Source organism: Haliaeetus leucocephalus, unplaced genomic scaffold (genome assembly GCF_000737465.1).
Source record: "Haliaeetus leucocephalus isolate CR32 unplaced genomic scaffold, Haliaeetus_leucocephalus-4.0 Scaffold317, whole genome shotgun sequence".
In the NCBI taxonomy this organism is placed as follows: domain Eukaryota; kingdom Metazoa; phylum Chordata; class Aves; order Accipitriformes; family Accipitridae; genus Haliaeetus; species Haliaeetus leucocephalus.
This window is the reverse complement of record NW_010972753.1, coordinates 6,094,290-6,119,387: the sequence shown is the minus strand read 5'-3', so window position 1 is coordinate 6,119,387 and position 25,098 is coordinate 6,094,290. Positions and strand designations below refer to the sequence as shown.

General features: G+C 36.2%; 1 protein-coding gene across 1 annotated transcript in view; it reads left to right on the top strand.

Moving 5' to 3' along the window:
• Positions 1 to 25,098, top strand: part of DMD (dystrophin) — a 1,006,632-nt gene that overhangs the window by 350,282 nt on the left and 631,252 nt on the right. The window contains exon 42 of the mRNA XM_010571327.1: positions 9,886 to 10,058. Coding sequence (XP_010569629.1) covers positions 9,886 to 10,058 — 173 coding nt within the window. The remainder of the gene's footprint in view (positions 1 to 9,885; positions 10,059 to 25,098) is intronic.

Below are 25,098 nucleotides of genomic sequence, written 5' to 3'. Positions count from 1 at the left end.
AATCTTTGAGCTGCCCAAGTAGAATTGGTTGGAATTGGTTGTCATTGTTACATGATCGAGTGTAGGGATAAAATTCTTCAGAATTTAGCTAATAATCCTTACTTGCAATGGATGTCCCAAATGCTTCCTGAAAGTTAAATGAATATACAAATTTGCATATGTTCAACTTACTCTGGTTTTAGAAAATCAAGTTTTATTGCTCATACTAAGCCAAAGGTTTCCTGTGTGGTGATTATCTCATGCAAGCTACTCGTCTTGTTCAAGCTTCAGATTATTTAGTGGAAGATGTATACACTGAAATAAATACATTTATTAACCAGAGAATTAAAACTAACATGTACTTCTGTTTGCTAACACATAGCAAAAATGAGCGTGCTAAAATGAAACAGTTGATCTGGAATTTAAGAAGTCTAATTTGCCTTTATAGCCATATGTGAGAAAGTGTTTAGTAGAATTTCATGTTAAGGATCACTGTCATAATCATGGCATAGTCGTGCCTGTTCCTTACTTACTTATATTAACTGTGAATTCAAAACTTATTTTCTGAGGCTACTTGCTTTATATAATTCATGCTACAAACCTGCAGTAGGGCCCATACATATTAGGAATTTCTTTTTATTATTATTTTTAATATTCTTAATTTTAGCAGGAATATTGTAGAATATGATTATACATTTAGGTGTAATATTTTTCAATGATGTAATAGTTTAAATATGGAAAGCCATCTGAGAAAGAGGTTTCTTATATATGTAACTTCTTGCATAATCACTCACAGGTCTTTCTAGTCCATCTTCTTGCGTGTTTCCAGTAGGGTCTTTATTTAGTTTGTTAAAAATTGGGTTGTTTGCCGTTATTTTTTAAATACAGATATCTTCATGCTCTGATTCCCGCCCCCCCCCTTCTTTTTCCCTTTTTTTGGTAATTCTTCGTCTACTGGTAGATAGAGCACTTTTTTTGCATAGTTTTCTACTGTGTCTTATTCCAGGACACAGGGAATTTACTGTACGCATTACACATCCATGATTCCGGCAGCCAGAATCCCCTTTCAAAATGGTTTATTAAATGAATAATACCCATACCAGACAGATATTGTAACTCATAGTTCTATACAGACTTTAAAATTTGTAAGTAATTTGTGGAATTTTTCTAGCTATTCATGATTACTAGCAACTGTGCTGTTACTGGTTTTCATGTTAGTACAAAAAGCATGAAATATTGTAACAAATCTGCTAGATATATAATTATGAAGCATCATTCTACAAAAGTTTGAATTGCCACAAGCGTATTTTTAATTTTGCACATTGGAATACATATTTGGCGTCTATTAAGTGGTTCTTATCAAGAAACATCACCTAACGTGACATTCAAAGTGGTTTTCTCCTGCAGCTCAGTAAAACCCAATTAACCATAACTTAGAACTGAGTGTAATCAAATGCACACTCCAAATAAATCTGTCAGTAACGCAGTGCTTGCTGGCTGATTTGTACACAAATAGCCAAGGAACTGAATTTTACAGAAAGTTGTCCTTCTCTGGCAGATAAAGACAACTTCCAGGTAGTGAAAATAAACTGGTGTTCAAGTCTCTAGCACTCAGATTTCTCTTTTCAAGAGCAATGAGACGGATCATTCCCCAAAGGCTTCTGTCACTTCAGCTGCTAATGATTTTCTGTTATCCTTTTTTCTTAAAAATTAAAGCTTTGTGCCCTTCTGTTAACCATGTTACAAAATCTCCCAAGGCATTGTTGATAACTAGCTGCTTGAAGCTATTCTCTTCAACATGAAAGATAGATGGAGTATGTGTGTGAGATACATGGGTTTGTGCATAAACAAATATACATGATCTCTTTTTTTTTCTTGGCCATCAAGTTGTGGATTTCATTTATAGAAGGTCAGCTGTATTATCTTTCTTTGTCTGTAGCAGCTGTGCTCTAAACAAAAGCAAAAGTCTGACATATAAATCAGAAATTATATGCCTGTTCGTAGGCCACTAATTCTAAACATTTAGGGATATGCCCGTTATCAATTCTGAAGTGCATAAATGTATTTCAGCTATTTTTAATATTTAGAAATTTGATCTACTTGGTTAAAAAACCATACAATTCCAATATAGGTAGGCACATATATTACTTTTCATTTGATTAAATAAACATGTCAAACACAGTAAGCGCCTTCTTGGGTGGATGAGATGAGCTGATATGAAGACCTACTGAAAAGAAGGCGACTTAACTTGAGTGCTTAAGTGTGTCCTGGCAGCTTTTAACATTTCAATTACCTTTTCTCCTCTTCTTTAAATATGCAAAATTTTAGTCATGGATGAGGTTTTGTGAAGATGCTGCCTCCTTTATGTTCAAGAGATATAATTGTGAAAGATTTGGAAACATTTAATGTTTTTTATCCCCTGATATTTCTTATGTTCAGATTAATAACATTGAACACCTTAATTATCCATAGCCTGAGTGTGTAAAACCAGGATTTGGGTGGACCTGATTAAGGAACGCTGAGTGTGAGACATTATGCTGGGAAAGTCAAATGAGGTTTGTTGAGTAATAACACAGACCCAGCCAGCTTTCACTCTAAATGACAGATTGCTGACAAGGGAGGAAATGTTCCTTATTGTGAATCATCCCAGAGACAAGACGTCTGCCATTCTCTTTTTATTTATAAGTATTTCCTTTAGTCTGCTAAATGTAAGTCACATTTCTCAGGACCTATGGATTCAAATTACTGGTCATAAGGGGCTTTATGGAACGTTCTTTTATCTTTTTGTCCTTTTTTTTGGCAAAGAATAACATATTATAGTATTTGCAGCCCTAGAGATTTAGGAACCCAGAGTATTTTTTTCTTTAGTTTTCTGTGGGGTTTTTTTGTATGCAGTTAATTCAGAGCATTGCTGTCACATTTTCATAAGGAACTTGATTCTTATATTTTACAAAATAGTAAATACAGTGTAATAACTTTAATAATTTAATTAATAACTTTATAAAATGGCAACCACATTTTGTCACTTAGAGGCATTCAGATTTTGTCTTAAGTGCTTGTTGTTTCTAAAATATTTCTCAAGTAATTTGGAGGAGAAAATTATTTGGATAATTATCATTATCTCCCTGTCACTTCATATTAGTAGTACTGATAATATACCAGTACACTCTGTTATACCCATTGTTTTAAAATACTGATTTTATTTGATTTTTATATCAAATTCATTACAATAGAATTGTAGAACATGTTATCTAGACATGAGATGTTGTGGATGATGTGTTTAAAAAAAAAAAAATTAAAATCCATTAGTAGAATCGGAAGAATTCATAAATGCTGAATAGAAAGGAATTGCTAAGTATAGTTTACATAGATATTTTAAAAGTTTCTTTATTAAGAAAAATGAGGACTTGCAGAGTTAGAAGTCAAATCAACAGAGACAGAAGGCACCTATTGGAATACAGAACTTAAAGGGAGGAGAGAGAGAAGGCCTCCCTGCTCAGGGACTGGGAAGAGCTTCAGTTTAGTTCAGACTGTCCATGAAGTCTGTCCAGTTTATAATAGCTTTCTACGACTAAAAGCTTCTGCCTAGTAGCTACACACATGTCTGCAGCAACTTTATTGTATACCAAATTTTATACATGGAAGAAGGTTGCTAGTAGGGTGACACTTAAAAACCTGCATGACAGCTAGTATTGTTTGAGGTAGCTATTAAATGTTTGGGTAGAGTGTGCAGTACATTGGAACAAATTGAAAATGACAATTTAGTTTGATTAAAACCAGGAAAAAGGAATGAACATCCAAAAAAATTTCAGCAGTGCTAAACAATGGAGCAGAGCAATGATAGGAAAATGGTGGCAGGCAGGTAAAATATAAGGCATAGTGAAAGGAATAAGTTCAATTACACCTGACACTTAAGAGTCTTGGATAGTTCAGTGCATTGTGGACTGAATTATACCTCCAAAATATTTTCTCAGTCTTCATTTTTTATCCAGAAAGCAGCTGGTGTTCTGTAGCAAGAGTTAAAAAATTATATTCAGAATTGAACGCTTTCTCAGCAAGTAGTACAGCTTTGCTGTGTATATTATGTTTCATTTTGAAAGACTATTAAATATTTTTAAAGTATACAAAATAATTCGAAAACATTCAGAGAAGGGCAAAATAAAGGTCAGCGCCGTGTAAATGAGACCTAAAGGAGAAGAGACTAAATTGGTGAGATTTTTGGAGAGGTAAGAATAATTGGTATCATGACAAAGAAGGTCATTCGTCAAAATTTTTTTATAACAACACTGACACAAGTGGATATTTGTTTAAATTAAGAGTGACTCATTGTTTATGAAAGGAAATAGATTTCGGATTACTTGGTATCTATTTTTCATTCTGAATTGTTACTGAAGCTGTGTGATATTCCGTATAGGAAACCCCAAATGTTTAAAACTATGGTATATTTGAATCAACAGGGCTGAAATTTCCTTTGCTGAATGTCTGTCTTACATTTCTTTTGTTTCATCTGTATAGATTTCAAGAAACTTGTTTATTCCATTCTAGGAAACGTGGATAGGGAAAAAAACACCATTGATTTCCAAGTTTAACCAAAACCCGTCAAGAGACACACTTCTTTTTCTTTAACTGTCGTTTCCCAGGGATGTGAAATTTGACACAGTGTAATTTTTGTACCAGGTTTCTGCTTTTTGCCATCCCAGTGAAATTAATGGCCAATTTTGACGCTCCATCTGCCAGATCATTGTTTTCATATTGGCTATTAAACATTTTCTCCCTGCAGCTTCCTCAGTTCTCCTGCAGCTCCTAGCAGTGACCACATTATACACACATGAGAGTCTCAGAACTTCAGCATGGTCCCCCTGGGATCATAGGGCTCAGGCTTTTTTCCTGGTGATTCCTTCGGGGAATGGTTTCTGAGTGGGGAAGTAAAGGGGAACGAAAGGACAGGAAATGTAAATACTAACATGCAAAACTTTTGAATTTTTGTCTTTTCCACATTTTGAGTACGTGGAATTCTAAGCTTTTGGTTTTCTTTCAAATACTTATTTTGAACATCATTTTTAGTTAGCCAGATAACATACATAAACTCTAAGGTGTATAACATGAAATACATTTCTTGGTCCATGACTTAAATTCCTATGTCAGAGAAATAATGTTTCTAGATACTTAATAGTAAATCATAAATATCTTGCTGTCTAAATATCACGTTATGTTCAGAACACTATCAGAACTCATGACAGAAGACAATTAATCCAAACAAAATAAAATAATTCAGATTTTCTAGAATTTCATTACTTTGGTAATAGCAATAATGTGGAAAAATCTGCTGTCACTATAAACCCTTAATTTTTTATTTATTGGTAATTTATGTCTTATGGTATTTAAAAAATTGGCGGCTTATTTCTTACTTCTCTTGAGTAGTACCTGTTGAAGCTGTTTCCACATCTTCCTTAGCGTATTAAGGTTAAAACCAACATTTTCTGGCCTTTTAATAATAATTTTCAGACTTAAAATATATTTTTTCTTACCTAATTCTACAGTGTATTTTACTGAATAATATAGTTATGCAAATTCAAAGTCCATTTCTGTTTCTTACATTACTTTGTTCAAAAAGCATATAATTTAACAGATTTAGAGTTGGAAAGTTTTCCCAAAGATCATGTGTTGGAATAATGAATAGAAATGTGAGGTAGCAGATTCCTCAAGCCACCCTCTCTTCTTTACAATTTGATTGACTTTGTGCATCTGGCTTAATTCCTGCTTGCTTTCAATCTACTTGCTAAATTCTAAGCATAGCACTATTCATTTTATGATTGACTTAGCTCAAGAATTGTAGAATGTTTAAAGTTAAAATAATTAATACATATATTAATTAAAATGTGTAGAATATTTTAAAAATGAATTCCATCAAAGAATTGAGGGCCCCCCCCCCAAAAAAAATTTAACAAAGTGAACTGGAGCTGTGATTTTTAATTTTGTATTGAGTATTATATGTTCATTATTTCTGACAAAGAACTATTAGAAAGGAGTATACACCCTCATCTTCTGTTCAGTAATACTAGTAAACCTTAAAGATGAAAAATAAAATCTTGTGAGGTTTTCATAAGTAAAACTACCCTTTAAACTACATTTAAATTGTTATAATTTGTGATTACTACACTCCTCAAATAGTTTCCTTTTTATGATATAAGATCATAAAGGTCTTTTTAAAATGTACTGTTTGAAATTTTATTGCCTTTAAAATATTGCAAAGAAAAGCAACAAACTAGTATAAAAAGGACCCTTTTTTTTCTAGCTGTAAAAGATACTATCACAAGAATGTTCTCTGGACTTCAGCTTATATAGTTGAAATTATTCCAATGAGCAGAAGTTTGCAGGACTGGACCTTTATTTCATCCTTTTTGTAATGTGTTGGCATATAAATGAGATGCTTGTCCTTCGAATTAAGTGAGCAGAAGGACACTGAACAAGCAAAGTTATCCTTTTTTTATAGTTGTAGTTAAAATAGATGAAAACATGTTTTTTCATACTTTTTTTTTTTCCAAAATTGAATCGACTAGCTGTATTTTTGTCTCTGGCTGAAACTAATAAAAGACAATTCTACTTTTCATTTGTATTAGCTATAGACACAAGCTGTATATCTGAGATATAATTTTTAGTGGAGATGCAAGGAAGGCAAAACAATGTGATGGAATATTGTGCTTGTCAATGCTTAGTACAGCTTTTATTTTCTTTAATAACTCCATTGGATAGCATATGTGTAGACTGGAATTCTCTTGCACCTAAATAACTACAGCATTCTTATTCCTAACCACCCATGGGAAATTAAAACACAGATGTTCAGTGCTGACTTCCCATGTCTATCTGAATCCATGTGAGAGAATGGCTGAGGGACTCTTGGGATAGATTCATTTGCCATGACAGGATTGGCAGCAGATCGAGGAAGAGTCCACTCACGCTAATGGTCTTTTTTTATTCTATTTCTGGTACATTATAACCTCCAAAACCTTTCCTGTATTACTTCAAATTTGATGCCTGCTCTTCACAAATGAAGGAAAGGCAAATCTGATTTTTTTTATGCATGGTGAAATAGAACCATTAGATTTTAGCTACAGGCTTTAACCAGACTGTGACAGAGTGTTAGAGGGCAGTCTTAATTTTCTGTTTTTGTTTGGCTTTCTACCACTCATTATTTTTCTGCTTACTGTAAAATAACACAACATCCTTTGATCACTGCCTCCTTTCAAAACTGCTGGTAGTGTGAAAGACCTTCTCACACACAATTTGTGCTTCTCGTAATTCTGTCAAATCTGCATTCTCCCTTATCTCTGGAACAAAGTTGCTGCAGAGTTGTGTGCAGCAACTGAAGAACATTTTTGTGTTGAACGAGACTAAGAGCCTTTGGTCTCTTGGTCTGGTAAGTTCTTACCTACAAGTTCTCAGTATTCATTCTGAGGCTTATGTATTTCAGAAGAAATAAGGGACGGAAACACAGTAGAAGAGTTACAGGTAGTGGTATTGGAAATTTAGGGAGTTTGGCAAAATGATTGGAGAAAGGTTGCCCACAGAAATTGTGGGTACCCCATCATTGGAAGTGTTCAAGGTCAGGCTGGATGGGACTTTGGGCAACTTGATCTAGTAAAAAATGTCTCTGCCTATGGCAGGGGCATGGACTAGATGGTCTTTGAAGGTGCCTTCCAACCCATCCCAGGAAACGTTCAAGGTCAGGTTGGACGGGGCTCTGAGCAACCTGATCTAGTTGAAGATGGCCCTGCTTGTTGCAGGGGGGTTGGACTAGATGACTTTTAAAGGTCCCTTCCAACCCAAACCATTCTGTGATTCTATGGTAAGAGCTGAATATGGCTGTAGATTTTTATGTGGAGAATATTCCTTTCTCTGTGCAGCAGTTTCAGCGAGACACATGCACGCCTGTATTAAGAATTCATTAAAAAGCAGGAATGGTAAGAAATGGCTAAATATTATGACAGTGAATGGAGTAGGAAGACATTTATTTTTACACTGCTGTTTGAATATATCTGTCTCAAGAATTATCTGAGGCTTTTAGTTGCGCAGTGGTATATCAGATCCTTTGTCTTGGTACAAATTTTTTTGTGAGCTTTGTCTGCATCATCCAAATTATTGTTTCGAATGCACAAAATCTCATAGTTGTTAACCTTTTGTTAGAGAAAGGAAGAAAATCTTAACTTTAAAAACTTTAGGGAGAAAAAGTCTAACTTTAGACTAAAACCAAAATGATGCAGTCATCAATCCAAAACATTTGAATTCTTTCATGCCTGGCTGCATTTTATTCAGGCAGCAAGAGGTATATTGCGAAGTTCAGCATTGTAAGGAACCACAGCCATAGCTTTTCAAAAGAATGGACTTCGTTGAGGGAAGGATTTTTGTTTGGCTAAGGATATCAGCAATTGTGATACACTCTTCCTTTATGTTGATGTCTTGACTAGTCTCAAGAGAGAGAATTTTCCTTCCAAACACAAATACCACAGAGAGAAAAATAAAATCCCCATAACAGCACAAATGTCTTGTCGAACTGAGGCTGGAAGAGGCTACAAGAAATAGAAATGAAAATTTAAAGAATTAATGATTAAGTGCATTTCAGAAACATTTGTTTTGCTTGTGTTTCCTCTTTGGTAGTGCTCCATATAATGTATGTTACCAGGACTGTAAAGAAATGACACATGTGTAATAGTTGCATAAAAGGCATTTTTTTCCTCCAAAACCTGCCTTTATTTCTCTGGTTTTGATACTCATAATGAGGAGCTGAAAGGTAAGCTTATGTAACTCACAGGTTTTAGTTGTTTCAAAAAATATTTGTGTCATGTTTCTGATAAAGAACAAGGAAATCACAGAAGTACCAAATTATGCCTGTTTGGATGGCAGACTGAAACGTGACAGGAAGTCCTCTGCTTGAGGATTTAATTGCATCAGTCTTGTTTCACAAGGAGGAATTCTCTGCTATTTTTTGTTACATTTAATGCTTTTATCCTGAAGTCAGTATGACTTCAGTTTATGACAGTTTATGACAATATTTTTCCTCAACATTGCGTTTTCTAACAAATTCAGTCATTCAAATAATCTTAAAGGATTTAGTAGAAAGAGAGAGGTTGAACACTGCCTAGTTCACAGAATAGAAATAGCATATTTATATATTGCTTTATAGAGCAAAAATAAAACCTGTATAATTCAGTCATGGAACTGAATGGATTGATAAATGGATAATTAATGGTAATTGACAACATATGTAGCTTTAAGTGCTTTCACATTTTAAAGATGTTAAAGGTCCAGAGTAAATTCAGGTTTTCTTCCTTTTGGTCTTCCAGCACATGGCATTGTGCAGTTAGGTAGGTGCACTGTGAAGTATTTTGTCTTTCTCTGAAACAACAAAGAACTGACTAGTTGAAGAATGGTAAATGTTGGGTTGTGAATATCCAGCAAAAGACAAAGCCAGTGATACCTGATAAACTATTTTTTTCTTGCTGTTACTTTGTTATGTTTAATACCTGCTGAAACAAATATAAAAGAAGCACTAACAGCAAAATAAAGAACACTTAAACATAAGTCTGTAAAATGGGACTTTGTTCTGCTTTCTTAAGAAGAAATGGGGTTAAAACAGCTGTTATCTTGGCATAGAGGAATTAATGAGTGCCTGAAGTCAATAGCGGTTTGCTTCTCCTCCAGCCATCACCTTTCTCAGATATAGTTTATTAAGTCTTCAAAGAAAGGATGGGCATTCAGTTGTTACTACCTGGTTATTGTAAAACTGTTATTATTGTCAAAGCTATTGTTTAATTAGGACTTTCATCTTTTTTTTTTTATAAACAATTTTTTAAAATTATTTATAAATACAATGTTTTGTATTTCTTTTCAAAAATCTTGATATTACAGAGCATTAAAGATAGCCTGGGGAGACTGCTGGGTTATATAGACATTATTCACAACAAGAAGATACCGGCTTTGCAAAGTGCTACACCAAGAGAAGCAGCAAATATACAAGAAAAGCTGACTCAGCTTAATTTCCAGTGGGAGAAAATTAACAAGATGTACCGGGACCGACAGGCGTAAGTAACTTTAAAAAATTGCTATTTCTGAGGGCATCCGTTGGTATTTGGCCTACTGTTGGTGATTGTTTCCTAGTCTTCTTTTTGTGGAAATATATTTTTAAGTTGCAAATGATACTTTCTTGTAACTAAGCATAGAATATTTATAGGCAATTTTAATTTAATTTATGAGCGTTTTTGTAAAATTGAAAATATTTTGACCAACTATCACTTGCATTGGACCAAAATCTGGCATGATATTGCATACATATTCCTATGTCATTATAAATGACATACCTTTAGCCTGAGATAGTATTAGGCATTTACTCTTTAGTACCTGTACTATTGATTTAAAAATTTGAATCTGTGATGGGTGCATCAGAGTAAAATCCCTTTTAGTTGCAGAGGATTTACTAGTTCAAGGAGAAGTTCTCACTTTATGTCGAAGGAGCACAGCTAGAATTGCTAGCAGCTCTAAATCCAGTGTCATCTTTTTATAAGTCTGCATATTAGACATTATACAGCAAGGCAGGACAATCAAGAGAAGTATAGAAAGGCATTAAAATGATAATAAATAAAGCTGTGATCTCCTACAGTATCATATAATACTTATTATTTTTCTCCTGGTATATTATTTCTGGTGTTTGTAATCCGGGAATCGTATTACGATACAAAATACAGCCAAACCTGTTTTATTAATTCAAGCATGGCTCATGTTAGTAACACAACAGAGACTAGCAATCCAGTAATTTATTTACACTCTGTAGTAGATATCTTTAAAATTTTTGGCCTTGTGCAATAAAATACCTATACTTGCCCTTGTTTGTTTTTTTTTTTTAATTAGATAATATATCAGATGTTACTGGTAGTGATAGAGAATTTTTTATAATTTATGGGATATACTTTTTTTCCAGTATGAGTAATTTAAGAGTTAACAAATAAGTTTGCCTTAAATAAAAAGACATTATTTCAAGCTTTTATTGAATTACCACAGAAAAGTCCTTGACGATTCTTCTAAGAATGTAAACCATTAATCTGATAATGAAAATCATTATATATTTGACTAGTTCCATTCATTGAAATTGTCCATTCATAGGAATTTTACAAAATTCGCTCTTCAGACAATGCTGAAAACTTGACGTTAAAAGTTTCATTTGATATTCTACCCCAAAAGACAATAGAATGACATTTGCTAGGATATCACTTTTAACACTACACGTGTTTAGAAATATCCCTTATCTCAGAAACTGTTCTTAAAACCCTTATAATTGTTCTGAAAAAAAGATAATGTCCAAATAATTGTTATGTTGTATAGTAGGAAGAGATAAGAATCTAAACATGTAAGCAGTGACTAGAAGAAAAAAATACTTCCTGTGGGTTTAGGCTGCACTGATTTTGTCCTACAATCCAAGCCTTGGTAACTTTTGTGTTTTCTTTGTTTAGAAATATTTGTCAACAACTGTCACTTTTCAGGTTTGTACAGACATATTATTTCCACTGTCAGCCAGTCACTAGCTTTGATTTTAAGTTGCTGGAGAGAGTAAAGTTTAAAAAAAATAATAATCAGAGAGAATCATAGTAAAAAATATAATTCTCTAATCTTCATGTCATCTCTGCTTTGTCTCAACATTTAAAGTGTAAGAAACAGAGACAGATCTATAATCTGGTAAGGTTTCCAGATTCTCCCATGCACAGTACTTTATTTAAAAATAGTAAGCCTGGCTCTGGTGTGGTGAGAAAGATTCTTCTGTTTGTCATGATGCCAGGTACAGAAATGAAGGATAAATTAGAATCAGAGACTAGAGCCAAGCTGCACATTCAGATAATAAAAAGTGGGGATATTTGGTGTTGCACTTTTCCCAGAGACTGGCTTTGCCCATACTCTTACTGGTGCAGTAGACCAAGCTCTGAGAAACCTTTGGAATCTCCCCATATACTTTTTTTACCACTGGTGCGCAGCAAGGAGAGCGATTTACAGTAGCTGAAAGCTTTAACCACCAGCACCGCCACTCAGCTATTGCTTATTTAGACTGTAACGATATTTAGCCAGCAGCAGAAAGTATTCTGAGGTGAAATGAATGAATGTTTGTGAAGTATTTTGAGGTCATCAGATAAAGGCATAGAGAAGTGTAAAGTATGCTTACACTCCAGCTGGTGTTTGCCTGGGGGAGTCATCCTCTTTTTTAGTATGAGGGACAGCAACTCAAGGTGATGATAAGCTTGACTGCTGTCTGGATTGCACGCCTTTCTTTTTCTTTTAAATCTTTTGTTTGTGGTGTCAGTCTCACTGTGTCACTGTTGCAGTGGTTTTGTTTGAACTCTGAGATGATCCCTATAGCTTCTGCCATTTTGTGAGGTGCGTTTGGACCGCACACGAATGCTGGGGAGGAGATGAAGGAAGACAATATGGCCTTTAGCATATTGCTTCTAGCAGTTTGTGTCTGTAAGGGGTGAAAGTATCAGTGTAAGTCTGCCCTTGAGACAGGGATGAAGCTGTGTTTATGAGATATGCTATTGATGATGATGTTTTAGGACAGTTTTGGAATTATCATTGGAGCTCTGTCTTGCTTTCAAGGGAGTGTGTCTAAGTGAATGTGAGTTTTCCATGTTTGAAAGGTTACAGAAGCAAATATACTATATTATGTTCATTTCTGAATATTTGGTTTAGGAAATCAAAGGGTTGTAATAATGCATGAATTATTATTTAAGTAAATGCAAAGTCAGCTATCACCATTATAGATGGAAGAACAAAAAAACTTTCCTTACCCCTGTAGTTACTAGCAGAGAGCTTACTCTAAATCTCATAGAAATCAATAGAAACATTCATGCTGAATTCTTTTGTGTGAAATAGATTTCCTGGAAGTCCTGATTCATATCTAGATACTTTGTAATTAACTTTATAGTGAGTCCCTTTTAATTAGAAATCAAAATAGATTTTTCAGTTTGTTTTACAGCAGAGCACATGCCAGTTTGACAGAAATTCATTGTGATGATAAATACTCAGATAACTTTACAAGTCCAGTTCTTCTGCAGTATTTGAAAACCTCGTTTCCCATTGTCGCTTTAGCATGTTTCCTGTATTTGAATAAGTGTTCATACTGTACTTACTGAAAGATAACATGCAATATTTCCCTGAAAAAGTATAAGCAAAAATGCTCTGATCATCCTAGTGTACTCTTTCAGTTGTATTTGAAACCTAGGATGAATGCAAATTTTTAGTCTTTTCACAAACTTATTGAAACACTGGTCTTCAACTGATTTTTTTAAGTAAAGCCTAGATCTAGCATGGTTCTTTGACAGGAGTTTCTCTTCTGTACAAATTCATTTCAGAACATGGTAATTGATTGTGTTTCCAACAGATACATGGGGGTGATGCCATCTTATACCAAGTGACATTTGTTTCTTTGGTTTTAGTTTTCTGAGTGCACAGCAAACTCCAGGAAACAGCAGCAGTGGCATGATTTGTCTTTTGTGAGCTAAGGAGTAATTTATGATTTCATTTATAATTTCAACCTTTGCCATCATGATAGTAAATTTCTATGTTACCTTTTCCAGTAGTCATTCCAATAGTCACATTAAGATAATACAATCTGAATTTTGTAAGGTAGAGTTATGTTACAGTGCCAGTAAGAGTAACCATTCAGATGCCATAGTCGTCGTACCAGGATTTAACAATAGTCTCCCTTCTTTGCAGCAGCCTTAGATACTGTTTTTTTTATATTAATTGTGACTATTTAGGAAATGACACTAACACCGGGTCCCTGTAGATCTTCAATGAGAACACATAATATTTGGAAAAAAATTAACTATTATTCAATAGATAATAGAAAAATAGATTTTTAAATGATGGTCTTGAATAACTATTTATCTTATCAACTTACCACTTGTGGAAGACCTTGCTTCTCTTGTCAGGATATTGTCTTCCCAGGTTATTTATGCCTCAGTCTTCTTTCTGTGAACAACATGTATTCCCTAAAAGTATTCCTTTCTAACAGTGCCAGAAGTCATTGAATCAATAAAGTGCAACAAACTTTTCCAGAATAGACCAATACTACATTAATTTTAGATATTTCTAAAGCAATTACAGATCACTCACAGACAATGTAAGAAAAAAAAAATTAAGCACAAGGCAGAAAAAATAGAAAAATACTAAAAAGAATCTCATTTAAAAGCAACATACTTAAATTTAACAATATTGTAGACCTTGAACATTTTTGAAACTGTTTCTTGATCATGAGTTAAAATTCTAATGGATCCCTCATATTAATTTCAAGCAACTAATTTTTGCCTTTTTCATGTCTTATTTAAGAATTATCTTCCATGGCATACAGTGTAGACTAGATGAATGCTCTTCTAATTAATCTGAAATCTACTAAAAAATTCAATGTTGTGAGAGAATGTGGGAAAGTTGGTACCAGATATCTTTACAAAGTGTTTCTTGCTAATTCTGAAAAGAGGAAAAAAGTGATATGCCAGTCTTCTCTCAGAAAGAACCGAAATCCATAATAATGGTGCCAAAACAGATTGATGGCTTTTATAAAAGTCACAAACAACTAACTATTTTTATAGTAACAAGAGCAAACCATAAAGAACTAGTTAATAGGCTTATACTAAGAATGATTTTCATTTTTGGACAGCAGTACACTGCCAACTATTTCTGAGTAGTCTTAAATTAGTTGTTGATTAGCTTGATAAGGCCTAATGAGAAAGGTGTATTATACCTAAAGAATTGGCAGAGAAATAATATTTTGTGGTCATATTTCTAATACCACATAGTAGCAGATGTTGTAATGCCTTACTGATATATTCTGTCGAGTTGAGAAATAATCTGATGCATGGATCAAGATATTAGGGAAAAAGAAATGTGAGACATTATTTTTTCAAATTTAAGTAACCTGCGTATGTCCTATATAGCTGCAGAACCAGCCACCAGTAGGCCTTGAGGACTTGCCTGTCTATGGTATCTGAATCACATTCAGCCTCTGTGCTTTGCTCGCTTAAATAAAAATGTATAGATATGATACTAAGACATCTGGATTCAGCCCAAGTCACATATTCAGAGTATAGTTCTCTTTTCAGAATATGAGATATCATCTTGGAGTAATACCTATAAGCAACTGATGAGTGCAAAGCCAGGTAGTATTAAAATACCAAGGAAATCTACTTGCTTGAATATAGATTTCTAGAAACATTTAGATGCCTGAAGACATCTTGCATGGCCTCAACCTCTTACTTCAGAGGGGTACAACTCTCTCATTCATCCTGTGCCAATCTTGTATGGATTTCTCATTAACTTTCCACTATAAAACTATGTTTCGGACTGAATCCCGCTGTGACTGTCCATTATACAACTATTTAACCTTGCAAAGCATCCAACCATCCAAACTGAAAACAAGAGATAAACCAGTCACATTTAGAACCTTTAAGAAAATGGGTTTGTAGCCTTGACTGTCAGATCTGTCTTAAGGAACATAAAAACAGAATTACTGTAGGTGACTCTTTCATGATTTGTTAGATATCCTGATGGGCTGTTTAGGCCATTTATGTTTTCTTTCCCCAAGTTTCTCAGTTGTGGATTCCCAGTTTCCACCTCTGGCACCAGCAATGCTCTGCAAAAGTGAAGTCATTGAAGACATCTGACCTATCTTTAGCTATCCAAGTTTTAGCTATCTATTTTACGGTACTTGTCTAGATGCCTTCTCAGTGAAATACTCCCAGGCAATTCTGTCACCTGTATCCGTTGCACTATATAGTGGGTCCATTGACACTTCAGGGAGACTAGGTAAGATAAGACTAGACACATTACTTTTAGATAGATGAAATTAGGGGAGATTAATCTTAACCTAGAAAGTATAACAAAGCAATATAATTTAATTTATATCTAAACATGTTGTTATATATCTCTTTTTCACTGAGCCCGGTCAGCATTTCTTTGTTCCTTGCCTTAACTTGGACAAAGTGAATGACAAGCATGAATGCTAACTGGCTTTGTTTCAGTACAGAGAGAAGAGTAACTTGTGGAAGGCCTAGGTATTTTGAGAGAAAGGCAGAAATAGTGGCTGCTCCCTCATCTAAGAGTATCTGCTCACATATTTCTGTTGAAGTTGTAAGTCTTGTTATTAGACTTACCCTTGGCTCTGGAGTCAGGATGAAAGTGAAAACCAGAACAGATTCGTTCATCCTCAATGAGAGAAGCGAATTATTTCCTTTCTAATGTTAATCTCAAAATAGCTACCATGCTGTAGTTACATGCAGGGTAGGCTTTTTATTTTATTTTTTATTTTATTTTTCCTTTCTTTCACAGCAATTCAAATTGTTCATCTAGATTTTGAAAAGGGCAGAATGGAGACAGCTTATAATACTTGACTCTTGCAGCCAATATTAGTTGTTAATTTATTTCCATACCCTATTTACTGTATAGAAATGTTTTCCATGGAAGTTGTCTTACAATCTAATTCTTGCAACAGATTTGCCACTTCATTTGCCCCCATAATATCACACCATCAAGTTAACGTATTGGTAAGTTTAATTGGTTCCTTAATTGCTTGCAAATAGGTATAAAATAATGTATAACAAACAAGTGTAATATAATTTATAAATGCTTTTCTTATGGGCAATCTATATAAGGCCTTCTGTCAATATTTATAATGTACAGAAACCCGAAATGTATGGGAATATTTTTGTTGCTGAGTTTGTAACTAGAAAGATTTAATTTACAGCATAAGCTGGAAAATATTTTTGCCTTATATGTGGCCATTAAAGTGTCTCTTTTCATAGGGCAATGTATGTAAGAACATCTTCTAAATGGAATAGCTTCAAGTGAAATTTAAAATTTTTTTGTTAAAGCTTAAATAGCAAATCTGAGGCAGAATGAGAAATAATACTGTAGCTTTTGGGAAGGAAGTCACGTTTATTAAATCTCTGTCATACAGGTGGTTTTAGAACTTAACAGACAATTCTTGATATGGGAATTGAAGGTGTCTGTATAGTAAAATGAGGTGAAAATAACTAATTCAGGATTTCTTTTAATAAGTAGATCTGATTGTCTCATCTGAAATAACATGTGTTTGTGCTGTGAAAGTGTTTCAGCTGAAAAAGAATCCTGAATGTTTTTAAATCACCAACCCCCAAGCCTGAAAATTAGCATAACTTAGCATAACTTTACTGTAAAATGCTCAGTGACAAAAATACATTACATTCATACAAGAATTATTTTAGAGACTTTTTCTGCTGTACAAACTAAAAGAATTTCACTGAAACGTCTGGGAAATGTTACAGCTTAGTCATGAATATGTGGGCTGTAGAACTGTGGGAATGCAAATATGTATGAAGACAAATATGGTCAGAGGCCAATAGGTTCTGAGCTGTCTGGCTATGAACTGTCTTGGGCCTTCATGTCAGATATAAAAATAATATGACATTGTGGTCAGTGTCATAAGCTATGAAATGCAGGGTATACTTGCTTTAGGGACTCTATGTTAGTGCAGCTATGTAGTTTCCCAGATAGTCTTGATTTATATCCAGCCATCTCAAAACACTGGCAGAGCTCATTCATGCTTAGCTATATCCATCTGTGTAGGCATAGCCTAAGAGAGTTGCAGCATATCCTGAGGTCTGAAACTTTATTTGCAATGACTTCTCTTACTTTCTGGAAGTGTTGACAATGAAGGTATGCTTTCACTGTTGGTATTGAATCATTACGGTTTGCTGTGCAAGAATTTTTTAGCTGGGTGAATATTTCGGTGGGTCACCTGTGCACTAAATGAAGGATGATGTTGCAGGAACTGCCATTAGGTCCAACACGTGTTGGATGTACTAAGGTGAGCTCCGTTGCAGAATTCCCTTGATGCTTTTTAAGGAATTGCTGCTCTCTAGTCACCATGGTGCAGTGTACACCTACATTTAAGTAGCTCCTGGGAGAGCATTTTTTGACAGTAGAGGGAGCCTAGTCTGTTAACATCTGTAGCTAAATTCAGAAGTTACACTTTTCTGTTTTATTCAGTTTTCATCACTGTCGTTTCTCAGCTGTGTTCATGCTGTAGCTATCATCTAATAAATATAACTTTCTCTTTCTTCCTCCAAGGTAGTTTGAATGCAGTTTTTTTCTTTTAATAAATGTTTTACATACACCCCTATGTGCCAAAGAGACAAAGAAGACACTCATTATGTTTGGAGCAGAAAGCAGCAAGTTTTGTGGTAGTCATAGACCTTGGTACTAATAGTTTTGAGACTTAGAAAGTTCAGTCTTCTGTCCTGGTGACTCTCAGTAATTCAGTAGTCAGCTTTCAAAATTCCTTTTCTCGAAGGGCAAGTCAGTGTTTGAGGTTATTTGGGCAAAATGCAATCAATACTTCTGGTTTGAGCCAGAATATTATGGGAATCAACCTAAAAAACCTGTTTGCATTGGCTCATTATTATGGCATTAAATACACTGCACGTTGCTAGAGTAGTCTCTGTTCCAGAAAATTTTGTAATCTATACCCTTGAGGTTAATTTAGCCTTGTATTTATTTATCTGGGGAACCAAAAATATTGTTTCATTTAACACAGAAAAGAAATTCCCTTCTTAAATCGAAGCAGAGCATTCTAGAAATTTTTTGTAAAAGTAAGAAAAATGCCTCTTTTCTGTTTATTGTTGTTTTGGGGGGACTATACCATTGATCCATTGCAAGTAGTTCTTGCTGATTTGATATTCTTTGTTGCTTCCTGGAATATATCATTTCCTTGTAGATGAGACTTTCACTTTAAGATATTTCATCTGATTGGTAATTATCTTAAATGTCCAGTTGCTTTTCCAGTAAAAGAGGGATTAATTCATAGCATGAGATTGAAAATGTTCTTTCAGAAGTTACACTAAAATAAAATAAGAGCGACAATTATTTTGCTGTTCTTCTATATCATTATGCCTGATATCACTCAGGAAAATTGGGTTTAGTAATAACTTCATTAAGACCTTGAGGCAATTCTCTATCTATTAGGACAACATGAGGATAATACTGTAAGATTGCATAGCCTCTGTTCTGGGCAGATGATCTGATTTATTCTTCCTGTCTGCAAGTCTTGTATGACAGCAATAAAATTGAAAAGAATTGGGGTGCCAATGTTGGAAAACAGTAACAAAATTCACATATACTTCCCACAGAATACAGAGCATAGCTATATTTTGGAGCTGTGCATGTGTTAACTGGATGGCTGGAATACAGATGCCAAACAAAATGGACCACAGTGACCCTCTGCTTGTCTTTCTGGAGTGGTAAAACAAATAGGGCGTTCTTTCTTCTCTCCCGCAACCAATTTTTCAAAATCCTGTAACAACACAATTACCTTTGAGTCATACTTCCCTGCCAGATTTGGTTGAAATTGGCTGAAAAAGCTAGAAAATTTATTGTTGGAAATGAGTGAGGGACAGCACAATCACTGAAGTCTCATTTCCTTAGGTTAAAAATAGAAAGAAAATACATCTTTTATTTGCTTAGCCTGTTGGTCATAAAGAAATTCACTAGAATTTCTTTTAGGAACTTATCTCTGTCCTGAGCTACTGATCAATATAAAATCTAGCTATGGTGACTTACAGGAGATTTTCATTTCCTTAATTAGTGTCATAGAATCACAGAATAATTCGGGTTGGAAGGGACCTCAGGAACTCTCCCAGTCTAACATCCTGCACAAAGCAGGGCCAAAGCCAGTTGACCAGGTTGCGCAAGGCTTTAGCCAGGCTGGTCTTAAAGACCTCCAACAACAGAGACTGCACAACCTCCTGGGAACCTGTTCCACAGCTTGACTGTCCTCATGGTGAAAATTGTTTTCCTTACATCTAGTCTGAACCTCTCATTTTTCTTTATGCCTATTGTCTTTCATCCTCCCACCATGCACCCCTGAGAAGAGCCTGGCTGTGTCTTCTCAATGACCTCCTCGTAGGTGTTGGAAGGCTGCTGTTGGGTTCACTGAAGCCATCTCTTTGCCCAGTTCCCTCAGCCTCTCCTCACAGAACAAGTGCTCCAGCCCCGTGACTTGCTTGGTGGAGCCCTGCTGAACTCACTTCAGTTTGTTAAGGTCTTGTATTGGACCAAAATCGGACATGGTGTTCTAGATGTGGCCCAATGAGTGCTGAGTGAAGAGGGGCAATATTTTCTGTCAATCTGCTGGCTGTGCTGCTGCTAATGCAGCCCAGGATACACTTTGTCATCTTTGCTGACAGGGCACGCTGCTGGCTCACGTCCTGCTTGCTGCCCACAGGACCCCAGATCCTTTTTTTGCAGAGCCGTTTCCCAGCCAACCAGTTCCCAAACTGTTGTTGCTAGGGGTTCTTCCTTCCCAGGTGCTGGACTTCTCATTTGTCCTTGAATTTCACAGGGCTCATGTTGGCTTGGCCCTCCAGCATATCTAGCTCCTTCTGAATGGCAGCTCTATACTTAAGCGTATTGGCTTTTTCACCTCTGATTTCACCCTGATGGGTGATGAATGGCTTGAGAGCAGCCCTGTGGAGAAGGACTTGGGGACATCGGTAGATGAAAAATTAGATATGAGCAGGCAATGTGCGCTTGTAGCCCAGAAAGCCAATGGTATCCTGGGCCGCAAAAAAAGAAGTGTGGCCAGTAGCTCGAGAAAGATGATTCTCCCCCTCTACTCCACTCTCATGAGACCCCACCTGGAGTACTGCACCCAGTTCTGGGGTCCCCAGTACCTGGGGGTTGGACTAGGTGATCTTTAAAGGTCCCTTCCAACCCAAGCCATTCTATGATTCTGTGATGTAGATGTCATCTGCATCTGGTGAAGGTGCACTCTATTGCCAGCTTGAGGTCATTGATGATGGACACCTCTTATGCTCCTCTTTTTTCTGACCACAAGGTAGAGTACAACTCATTAACAACTACCCTCTGATCCTGACAGTCCAACCAGCTCTCTACCCATTTGGTTGTCTACCCATCCAAACTGTAGCATCCCAAATAGGATACCAAATTCCTGTGCATGGTGGTGTTGAAAGCCTTGCTACGGTCAAAGTAAATGATATCCACTGTACTCCATCATCCACAAACCTCAACATTTTATAGTAGAAGACAATCAAATACGTCAGGCTTGCTTCACCCTTGGTAAACCCCTGCTGACTGCTTCCAGTCACCTTATTCTTTGTGTGCCCAGAAAAGTGTTCCAAGAGGTCTTGCTCCATGATTTTCCCACTACTATTGGCCTGTAGTACCCTGGATCGTCCTTTTGGCCTTTTTTGAAGACAGATGCAACATTTGCCTTTCTGAAGTTGTCAGGGGCCTCTCCCTGATCTCCATGAGCTTTTAGAGATGATAGCAAGCAGCCTTCCCAAACATCAGCCTGCTCTCTCAGCGTCCTGAGGTGCAACCTGTCTGGTCGCAGGGACTTGTATGAGTTGAGTTCTCTGACATAATTCTCTACTTGCCCATCATCTGCCTCTAGGAGTTCCCCTTCTCCTTCAACCATGCCTATAAGCACAAAGGCTGTGAGACCTTGCTAGTACTTCTCCTTTCTTTATAGCCGCATTATCTTTTTCAGACTTTTGGAAGTTTTATTTTTATGGAACTTCAATGTCATACTCATGAAGAAAATACATAATACTTATCTGACATGGTAGGAGGTACTGCATCCGGTGGAAAATTCTGCAAAGAAATCAGGACCTTCTAATATAGGTATGCCTCTCTTAAGACGTCCAAAGTCTCATTCATTCATCAGTAAGATTTCCTGCAGTCTCTGTCTAGAGCCTACTTGATATAGACCTCTGGAATACATTAATAATCAGAGGTTATTGTTGTGTGGTCCTGAGGTATCTGCCCATCTTATTTAACAAAGGCAGGCCTTGGATTTCTTGAACTTTTAAAGATTTAAAATGTGCTTCAGAAGAGTAAGCACCCGCTTCTCAACAAACCAAAACCTGTGAATGTCATTTCTAACTATGCAGATTTTCAGAAATGTCTTCAAAGTCTTCTTATCCTTCGTCATTTTACTCACACGGTTTCAGACATACAAACTCTTTACTGTCAGTTCTAGTTAATAACATTCTAAAAGCAATACTGTTTGATTTTTTTTCTTTATCACTGTTCAACAAAGGGCCCCCTTCTACCATTTTTGTTAGCTATTATTGTAAGGTGCCATGTGTGGCTTTTCTTAGCCATAAATTTGCCTTCCTAAGTATAATGTGTGTTGTTATAAATTTAACCCTCTGTACACATATCTGTGTGTGTGTAGTTGTATGCATACATGAAACTGCTTCTAGTCACTCGCTTTTAGTTTTACCATCTCAGATTGAGAGACATTGGTGTTGTATTTGGAACCATTTTGAGAAAGGAAGGGTAAAGAAACTGGTCGTCTTTATAAAGCCTGTGGTCCAGATTTTATTGACAGACACAGTCCCTTCTTCTTCAGAACTGGAAGTATAACGGTTTCAGGTTAAAACATATATATGCATATCACTTGGGTGCCATAAAGCTTAGCTCTGTGAGTGGTTTTGTGAGCTTAGTCTTGAGGTATAGGGATTAAGAGCACTCACTCCTAGGGCTGTCTTCCTGGGCAGTAGGAGTCCTTTAAGTGGTCCATCTGACACATTACTCCCTTAGCTCAGATCAGAAGAGAACCTTTGAAACTGATCTTCTTATGGTCCCCACCGTGATTTGATTCATGCTGGGAAGGGCTCTTGGAGCATTTGAACTGGATTCCTGTTGGATTAAACAAACTCGGAAGATATGCTCCAGGAATGCACCTAATGTGCTTCAGCTGCAACTGAGCATTTAGTCTACTGGCCCACACTAGAGAGCTTGAAGTGAAACCTTCAGACATATCAAATGTGTAAGCTGGCCTCATTGGCATAAAATTAAGCATATGTTTAGGCAGTGGTTTGATGCCAGCCTAAGAAAGGAGTGACTAGTGCCACTTCCTGGCCAAGAAGGGGAGATTTTCCTTCTTCCCTATTCCCTTTTGTCTTTTGCAGTGATGCTAAGTACTTGAACTAAATTTCTGCCTTGTGGCCCAATAATACTATTTTCAGTGAGATTCCTGCCCTCTCTTCCTGCCCCCCCCAAAATACAAATATGAGGAGTGTCAGGGCCTGCGAGTCCCTCAGTCAGTATCTTATGATAATCCATTATCTTTTGAGAAAGAATTCATATGGACTATGAATGTGATTTGATAATATGAAACTGAATTTTCTACAAACAAAATGATCAAATACACTAAAGAACAAAATAGGCTATCGATAGTTGTATGTTTTGTCTGGTAGCATAGTTACTGAAAAGCAAAATGTAAGGAAAATGTAGCTGAAGAATATTCTAAATATTGTTTGAACAGCCATAAAATCAACAATTTGTGGGATATATTCCCCAAAGTAGAAGGAAATGCTTATGCTTCTGTTCTCAGAGAAAAAAAAAACCAAACTCAAAAAAACCCAAACAAAAAACCCCTCATAGTTTCAATATTTGTTTAGAATAAGCCAGCACATTTTAAAGAATTCAGATGACTAGGATTTGTGTATTTGGTATTTATACAGTAGCTGTCACAGATTTCATCTGTTATCTCAGAATTGTATGCCAAAATCTAGGTGCTTTTAAAGCTTTCAATATGATAAAATTGTCACCTTGATTTTTAAAAAAGATGTCTGAAAATAGGATGCTGGCAAAAAAGGTAAATCTCAACTTCCAGAATCATCATTGCATTCTGAAAGAGTAAAAACTCTGAACTCATTAACTCAGGAGATTAATAGTTTAGGGATATAGGCTGGAAAAAAAAAGGTTTAATTATTTGATTAATAATATTTTTTTCTGAAATATCAATTAACATGCTTCAGTGTTTCATATAGGCTCTATATATTATTATAGCGTGTAAAATGCAGTAATTGCAATTTCTTTCTGTGTAGTACTAAGAAATAATAAAAATCAAAATAATTTGCACATTTTGCCAAATAACAGAGTTTTCTAAACGTTATCAAGACAATTGTTGAACATTTTGGTATTTCAAGGCCAAACTCTGCCCTTTTGTAAGGTTATGCACTATTCTGTCTTCCTAAATGGTACACATTCTGCAATTCAAGTTTTAAGCCATGGTATTGTAGGGACACTCATGACCCGTGAGATTCATTCCTGACTACTTCTCCCTGACAAAACCTTTAGTCATGTTTTCTGGCTGTGTAACACAAGACTTTTCTACTCAGGTGTCATATGGTTAATGATGACCTGCGAAGATATCATAAGCAATAATGGAAGCTGTCTTACATATTAAATAGCTCTTAAATTAATTCCATATATAGTCCTATTAGCCTCTTAGTTTCCCTCAGAAGCCTCACTAAACAGACTCACAATATCCTACAAAAATCCATGATTGTCATTTTATAAGTAAGATGGGAAGAGCTGTGATATTCAAACACTTTTTTAAGATCAGGTACAAATACTCCGATTTGCCAAGAGGAGAACCTTAAATTCCGACCCAGCCTTGTACCCCCAAGAGCACCATTTCTCTCAAGTACCGTCTTTATGAGCACGCAGAGGGGCTGAGATGCTGTGACAGCAGGTGCTAGAAATACCAAAGTGTCTGGAAATTCTTTGCATTTTAACGAGTAGGGGAAGTACTGTCAGGTTACACTAGGCGTTGTGGATTATTTCCCGCTTTAGAAAAGACCGCAGTCTTCGCTTACATTTTGTAGGGTTTGGGTTGGTCGTTTTTTTCCCCTTTTCCCCCCTTTTCCCCCCGCTTTTCTGCCCGTTGTACCCGGGCGGTGGCAGTCCCGGAGGGGGGGAGGAACCCGCCCGCTCCCCTCAGCGAAACGCCGACGCAGCGTCACGCGATGGCCGCTAGGGGGCAGGGCGCGCGCGGACCCCACGTCACGCGGCCGTGGCGCTTTTCCCCGCTTATTTTCGCCTTCTGTCAGAAGCCAAGATCCCCTCTGACGAACTGGAAGCTGAGGTAAAACGTAAACCCCGTACAGCAAAAATGTAGCACAGGCACCTACTGTTACAGGCATCTTTTGCTCTGGACTTTTTAAGGTTCTTCCATCCTTCCTGCCTTATTTCTATTTTCCCTCGGATTTCAGGATGGAAACGGTGGGATTA